This window comes from Myodes glareolus, chromosome 1, assembly GCF_982192425.1.
Source record: "Myodes glareolus chromosome 1, mMyoGla1.1, whole genome shotgun sequence".
In the NCBI taxonomy this organism is placed as follows: Eukaryota; Metazoa; Chordata; class Mammalia; order Rodentia; family Cricetidae; genus Myodes; species Myodes glareolus.
The window spans coordinates 79,315,379-79,323,822 of record NC_142026.1 but is presented as its reverse complement, the minus strand read 5'-3'; the positions used below and the strand labels follow the sequence as shown (position 1 = coordinate 79,323,822).

General features: G+C 42.8%; 1 protein-coding gene across 1 annotated transcript; it reads right to left on the bottom strand.

The window, feature by feature from the left end:
- Nucleotides 1-4,347: 4,347 nt before the first annotated feature.
- On the bottom strand, nt 4,348-8,078 carry LOC125409881 (PRAME family member 19-like). The gene is given in 3 exon segments (XM_087897818.1): nt 4,348-4,920; nt 6,877-7,242; nt 7,660-8,078. Coding segments are annotated over 3 exon segments (1,107 nt in total). The 5' UTR covers nt 8,037-8,078; the 3' UTR covers nt 4,348-4,556.
- Nucleotides 8,079-8,444: the final 366 nt, after the last annotated feature.

The following is an 8,444-nucleotide window of genomic DNA, read 5'->3' as shown; positions in this document are numbered from 1 at the left end:
TTCATCTTTGATCTCTCTTTACTATTTAACTCTCTTTTTCTGACCACATGAGTCTTTAATTTGCTAAGCAATATGAGGATTAAAGTCATGGCTTTGACGTCTGGATCCAACCCATTCCTTAGCTTTTTGAGATTTTAGACTCATGGTGGAGGTGCTGGTTGTAGCCACATTTATTGCCACAACTCTATGGCATTTTAAGGTCCCTGCCAGCAAGCAAGCTGCAGCAGTACGCTCATAAACCACATTCAAATGCTCCATAGTCAGACTGCCTGCCTGAAAGAGTCAGACTTTGCCCTAGCAGGACTGCCCAGAAAGGCAAAATTTTAAAACAGAGCAGCTATTTTGCTGCTATTGCTGAAAACCAAAAAGCATGTGGTCAGCTTTTATCAACACCATTTAAGTGTTTGTGTTAAGACCTCTTAAAGAGCTGAGTCAGGAAGCCAGGTAACCTCGGGTGCATGGGGAAGCCTCTCTTAAATGAGAGAGCTTGCCTCTTGCAAGAAGAGCCCATCTGAGAAATTGCTGCTACCAAGAAATCGTGCATAATGCTGTTATTTTGTTCTAGAATAAGTTCCCAAGCTAGTTCAAGCTTTAGGTAGATGGAATTGTCCATGTGTTGGCACCATTCATAACATGAGGGCCTGCTTGTTGGGGTTTCTGTTCTGCCCAGTTCCGAGAGCTGGTATGCCCCAAGGAAATCACATAGAGGTCTATATTAATGATAAACTGATTGGCCCATTATCTCAGGCTTCTTATTAACTCTTATAACTCATATTAAACAATTATTATTATCTGTGTTAGCTACATGGCTCAGTACCTTTTTCAGCAGGGCAGGTCACATCCTGCTTATTCGGTGTCTGGACATGACTGTAGAGGAATGAGCTTTCTCCTTCCTTCTTCCCAGAATTTTCCTATTCTCCTCTACTTCCTGTCTGGTAGTTCTGCCTGTACTTCCTGACTGGCTACTGGCCAATCAGTGTGTACTTAAAACATAATTGACAGGATACAGAATTGTCTTGTACCATCATGTGACCCAACACAACCCACCATCCTTAGAGAATGCAGAGCAGACTCCCTAAATGCACAATCATAATCCACTGCTTCTCTGACCACTGGAGTCTAGGCCCAGACTGTCTATGAGAAGGTTAGTGTCTGTTCTCCCACTTGGAGGGCTCTTCTATTAGTTTCTAGCCTTGGGAAGGACATCCCAAGCCCCACCTACACCCAGAAAACCCAGAGACACAGAATACCTTACCCATATCAACAACCATCCCCCACCACAACTGCAATAACCAGAGTTGGACTTGACTGTCCTTGGAGCCAGGCTTGGCGTGACTACACCTGCTTGGAACCCCAGAATGGGATTAGCTCATCAAACCTGATTCCACTGAAAGAAATGTTATTCCTGATCAATTAAAGACTATCAGAAGCCACATATTCTTGATAACTTTATTGAAAGACTGGCAATCAAAATTTCATTCGTTCGTAACCAGGCAGAAACCTACACCTGTTTATGACAATGACAAAGTCTGGTCTTCAGGTCATAGACACAGCACTGGAAATATATACGGCAGATTTCTGTACCAAATGAGACTTTCTTAGAATGTACTTTGGACCTGAGTATATTCAAGAGCTCAGAACACAGATTGGCAAATTTGTCCATTAGGATATGACCCATTTTATTATAGCACTCAAGTAGGGCAGGGTAGAACTCCTCAGTCAGCATGTTTAGATTGGCCATGCTTTGCAGAAGGTCTTTCAGGAGAGATGCAGAAATGCCATTGTCATAAAAGTTGACCCTGTTGAGCTTGGAGCACTACCTCAAGGCAGGTAGTAGGACACAAAGCTGAGATTCTCTTATCATGCAGTGCTCTAACTTCAGAGTTTGCAGAGTGTATGCTACATTCTCAAGGAGAAATTGGAGATGTGTAGGACTTAAGTTGAATAATAGTACAGCACATAGGTTCAGATGTTTTAGCTGAAAAAGCCTCTGACACCAGGACAGAATTTTCAAGTCTGACTTAGACAACTGGCAGAGTTTGATGGAAACAGACGCCAATGGGCTCTTCAGGTATCTATGCAAAGAACAAGAGATTATTTCTGTCAAATAGCATGGAAGAACACAGGCATGTGCACACTCCTACAGAGTGGATAACTTTATTATGGATTCTATTTATATGAAAAAACAAAATGACCCAAGCAATTAAAAGTTGAAAAGATTTGTTGGCCTGAAGTTTAGAAATGTATTATCCATCCCAGAGGAAAGTCAGGACAGAAAGACTAACATAGTTGCCTCCTGGAAGCAGGATGTGTACAGAGAGACCATGGAGAAATGCTGCTTATGACTTTGCTTGCCATGTTCTGCTCACCCTGCTTTCTTAAAGAACCCAGAACAGCTAGCCCAGAAATGTCTGCAGATTCAGTGGGTTTTGCCCTCTTTAATTAAATCCTAACTGTAAGAAATTGCCTACATCCTTACCTGTAGGTGGTGCAGGAGAATTGTCTGTAATCTGTCAATCATGTTTTAAATAAATGCTGATTGGCCAGGCAGGAGGTGTAGGTGGGAAAACCAGACAGGAAGTGGAAATGGTGCAAGGAGAACAGGAGAATTCTGGGGAGGAGGAAGTTGATTCCTCCCACTCCTGCCCAGATCACCAAGGCAGAAGGATGTGATCTGCCCCAGCTGAAAAAGGTACTGAGCCGTATGGCTAACATAGATCAGAAAAATGGATTAATCAAGATGTGAGAATTAGCCAGTAAGAAGCCTGACCTAATGGGTCAATCAGCTTTATAACTTATAGAGATTTCAGTGTGATTTTTCTCTGGGACTAAACAGCTGGGGGACAGGGCGGGAAAGAAGCCCCAAAAAGCAGGCCCCCTCATGTTACAGTAGGAATATTATAAATGAATTTTTTGATTTGGGGTTTTCAAATCAGTTTTCAGAGGACTCTATCCTTGGTCAACTTTCTACAAACACCACCAAGGTCAGGAGAGCACCAAATCAAAATGAGTCTTTCTTATGTTGGTGCTCAAGGGCCAAGGAGAAGCCTCTTGGTGTCTGCTCACGAGGGTCACAAAATTGTCTACTCAAGCCCATTTCATCACACATCAGAGGCTCAGAACCTAAGTAGGCAGGTTCTCATTTTGAGTAGGTCAGAAATCCAGAGATGGCCAATGGAGCCTTGAAGGACACAAACAAAGAATTCCTAGACCAGATTATTTCTGGAAGTCTCTTGATATGTGCCCTACAAAACTTAGTGTACTTACACCTTCCAAACATAGCTTATGTTCTTCTACTTCTTGCTTCAATCCCAAAACAGACCATCACTGGATGCTCACCTTTAAAGACCTGGATGGAGGGGGAAGGACCTTGGACTTCCCACGGGGCAGGGAACTCTGACTGATCTTAGGACTAGAGAGGGAGGGGGAGGTGGGGAGGGGGAGAGAAAAGGTAGGCGGAGAGGAGGTGAAAATTTGAATCATTTCTTTCCAGTTTAAATACACTTGATCTCCTGTTGCTCAATTAATGCTATACATTGAAATACAAGTATAACTTTGAGTAGATATGGAAAGAGTGGACCGGCTTATCTTCTTCCTGCTTTCAGTGTAATCACTTTGAACGTCTCTCCATTTATTTCTTGTGGGATTTTGGCTCGTTGTATAGTGTTTTATTAGGTTTAGCTACATTCCTTGTATCCCTGTTCCCTCCAAGACCTGTAACTTACAAGAGTTATTTTATATTGTCAGAGGATTTTTTTATCCTCTAGTGATATAATCATGTCTTTTTTTATTCAATTCATTTGTACCATAGATTATATTGACAGATGCTCATTGGTTAAATCAGGGATGCTATGCTCTCTTGGTTCTAGCCCAGAGTGTCACATCATGTGCCCAAACACAACCCACCAGCCTCAGAGAACACAGCAGTCTCCCTACATGTACAACCATACTCCATCAATATTTGGGCCAAAAAAGCCTAGGCCCAGAATATCCGTGGAAAGGACATGTCTGTTTTTCCAGATGGATTTGTCTTCAATCTAGGCCCTAGCTTTGGAAAGCACATCCCATGCCACACCTCCACCCAGCAATCCCCGGGAATCCGAGTACCTTACACACATTTGCACTATCACTCACCAAATCTGTGACAATCACAGTTTTGGCCTTGTCTGCTCCTGGAGCCAGGCACAGATGACACCTTTTAGGAGCCCAAGAATGAATTTAGCCCATCTGACCTGTTTCCCCAGAAACAGTTTTATTCATGACGAATCAAAGACTACCAGAAGCCATGTTCTTGGACACTTTATTGAAAGTCATAAACACACAATTTCATTTCTCAGTATACAAAAGCATCCTACACCTTTTATGACAAGGACAAAGTCCAGTCCTCAGGTCATAGACACAGCGCCGGAAACATTTATGGCAGAATTTTGTACCAAATGAGCCTTTCTTGGGATGTCTTTTGGACCTGAGTTCAGGAGATCAGGACACAGATTGGCAAATTTGTCCATGAGGATATGACCCACTTGATCATAGCACTCCAATGGAGCAGGGTAGAGCTAGTCAGTCAGCGTGCTTAGATTGGCCATGCAATGCAGAAGGTACTTCAGAAAAGATGTAGAGATGTTACTGTCGAGAAAATTGACCTGATTGAGCTTGGAGCACTTGCTCAGGGCAGGCAGCAGGGCATTAAGTTGAGAATCTCTGATCGAGCAGTTCTTTAACTCCAGAATCTGCAGACTGTCTGCTACCTTCTCAAGGAGAAATTGGAGATGTGTAGGACTTAAGTGGAGTAATGATAGACTACATAGCTTCAGATGTTTCAGCTGATAAAGCCTTGGCCACAAACACAAATGTTCCAGGTCTGGCTCAGACAACCTGCCGCGTTGGATGGAAAGAGACTCCATGGGGCACTTCATGGATCTAGGCAAAGAACAAGAGATTACTTCTGTCAAACAGCATGGGAAATCCTAGTCATGTGTATACTTCTACAGAGCAGATAACTGCATTTGGATTCTGGTGTGGGAGAATTGTCTGTATTCTGTCAATCATATTTTAATAAAATGCTGATTGGCCAGGCAGGCAGTATAGGCGGGAAAGCCAGACTGGAAGTAGGGGTGGAGAAAAGAGACTGGGAGTATTCTGGAAGCAGAAGCTCCCTCAGCCATTCCTGTGCAGACCACTGAAGAGGCAACATGTAAGCTGACACGCTGAAAAAGGTACCAAGCCGTATGCCTAATGTAGATAAGGATAATGGGGTAATATATGTTATAAGAGCTAATAAGTAGCCAGAGCTAAGGGACAATCAATTTATAATCTTATGGAGTCCTGTGTGTAATTTCCTTTGGGGCTTGCCGGTTGTGGGGTACTGGGTGGGACAGAAACCCCAACAAGCCGGCTCCTCATGTTACAGGATTCTATTGCTAGAACAAAACAAAATGACCCAAAGCAACTAGGAGATGAAAAGATTTGTTCACCTGAAGTTTAGAAATGAACAATCCATCCCAGAGGGAAGTCAGGACAGGAAGAGAAACAGGGTACAAGCAGGATGTATGCAGAGATGCCACGTAGAAACAATGATTATGGTTTCCCTACCATGTCCTGCTCACCCTGCTTTCTGGAAAAAAAAAACAGAAATGCTAGCTCAGGAATAGCTCAAGACATAATGAACTTTACCCTCCCTCATCAATCCCTAAGTGCAAGAAATTGCCTACATGCTTGCATGAAAAAATATTGTAAGTGGATGTTCAATATGAGGTTCCCGCTTCTCAGAGGACTCTATCCTTTGTCAACCTGATACAAACATCACCCAGGGCAGGGGAACACTGAATCAAAATCTGTCTTTCTTATCTTGGAGTTCAACAGCCAATGGGCATCCTCTTGGTGTTTGCTCACTAGGGACAGCCCATTGCCTTCTCAGGCCCGTTTCATTAGCATAGGAGAGGCTCAGAAAAATTCTAGGCAGCTTCTCATTTTCACTATGTCAGAGAACCAGAGATGGTCAATGGAACCTTGAAGAACACAAGCAAGGGGACCTCATCTTGATTATTTCTGGAAGTCTCTTGACATGTGTCCTACAAAACTTAGTGTAGCTACACCTTCCCAACATTGCTTATGTCCTTCTCATTGCTTCAAGCCTAAAACTGACCATCACTATCAGCTGTTTGTTGTCAAGTTCCTATCTAGTAAGCTCAAAGCTCTACTAAGATCATCCTTCCCTCCACATGGAGAGAAAAACTGACTGACAGTCCACATGAGAATTGAAACCGGATTACTCTTCACAAAGCTATGTGGACAGAGATCCCCAGTTTAACTCTACCGACATAACTTTTGCCTTTCTTAGGAAAACCTGTTTCCTACTTTTCAGGGTACCCAAACCCCAAAGAAGTATATATAATACACCCACAAAAGATAACACATGACTCAATAGTCCACCTATTAGAAAGAAATCTCTGTGCAATTCTCTAATGAAAGCTCATCCGCTGAATGATGAATGGTCATTGAAGCAACTGTGTTTTGACTGGTTAAGATGGAATCAATACCATACAGAGAGCATCATTGTGAAATTCACAGTGCCTGGCTATTCTCAGGTGCTCAATAATCTCTATGTACTAGAGGAAGTTCTCCTATGTTACCCAAAACAGCTTTTTATCGTTTCTTACCTGCACAAGTGTTTCAGGAGCTCATCAGAAAAGAATACATCATTCATCGAGAGGTGTTTGAGACAGCTTAATTCGAAGATCTTAGACAGGAACCTAGATTCACGTTTCTTCTCTCTATCTGACAAAGGATTTCTACCTATGTCAGTGTACTCATAAATTTTGTGTAGATGGAGTCTGTGCAAATTTCTCATCTGACCTAAGGAAGGTGCAAAACTACTCAGTGTGGCCAGACTCCAGTTTCTGGATAAAGCAAGTTCCTCCAGAGTCTGGTGGGAAGGTTTTCAAGACGGCCTTGATAAACTGCACAGGAGTTTTATAGACTATCATCTTCTTACAGTAGAGCTTCACAGACCTTTTTTGCTGCTGAGCCCACTGCAGCAAGTGTGCTTGTTGCTCATCCAGTTCATCTTTTAGGACAAAATCAGTCACTACTTTCAAGGGTTGCCCCAGGGCATATCTAGGAAGGCCTTTGCCTTTTTGCTCCTTACTCAGCATTCCTTTTGAGCAGTCTAAACCTAGTCCAGGCCATACATCCCAGAAGTGATTGTACTCATCCCTTAGGTCCAGCACTTGAAGCTTCGACCTTCTGTGAGAGAAAAAGTCAAAGTGTCAAAATGAAAAGAAAAATAACTAAAACAGACTCAGCTTTCCTTTCCACTTCTCTAATCTTAGCAAGACCTGTCAGATAAGTGCTCTTAGCATAAGCTACACCAGGATATACTTCCTGCTTTCCTCCCTTCAGTTAGTGTTGACTTCTGATTACCTAGAGGAGATGACAGGGAAGGCTATTCCTATTATGGCTTCATCTACATTGATATGCCCCAAACTACTGGAGATTCACTATATTTTTAAATATTAGGTAGTAGTTCCATGTGCTTCTACACTCTTCCAGTCTGGTAACAACAGAAACGTCTGATCCACCATGGATCCTATTCACTTGATTGGACATGCCCTCTTTTAGGTATTAGGTGACTCCATGTTTATTTTCCATTGCCCTTACCTGAGGTGAACCTTCTGGGTCAACAGCGTATCAATACCAGCAAGTACAGCTTGTAATATCACCACATCTGGGACCTCCATCATTGCTCCCACAGGGAGGCACGCAAAAGGTCATGAGGCCACCAATGCGGTCAGTATCTTCATGCATCTGCTATTGAAAGCCTTCTTGAACAGGGATGGTAAGAACTCCGTGGGCATCTTCTGCAGTACTGAAATAACAAAGTCCTCATTCTTCAGGAGACTTTTCACCACCAGCTCCAGGAGTTTGGGTGGGGTCTTCAAACACATTCTGATGGATCTTGATAAAGAAGGACCTGGGGAAATATACAGGTGCCAAGTATTCATGCTATAACCTAGGGTTTTGTAAGTCTCACGCATCACAGAAACCAACCCAGGCCTGTATCCTTGACATAACAGTCAAGAATGCTGTAGCGAGGAGGAGCAGTGGGCCAAGTTCCCATCACCTGGCTCCCAGCTAGTTTACATCTGAAATAATTACATGGAAACTGTATTCTTTTAAACACTGCCTGGCCCATTATATCTTGCCTCTTATTGGCTAACTCTTATATATTTATTCAACCCATTTCTAATAATCTGTCTCTCACCACGAGGTTGTGGCTTACCAGGAAAGATTCAGCATGTCTGACCTGGTAGCTTCATGGCAGAAAGCTCTCTGTTTCTGCTTCTTTCTCCCAGCATTCAGTTCTGTCTACTCTGCCTATCTAAGCTGCTGTCCTATCAAAGGCCAAGGCAGTCTCTTTATTAACCAATAAATTTATTTCTTTT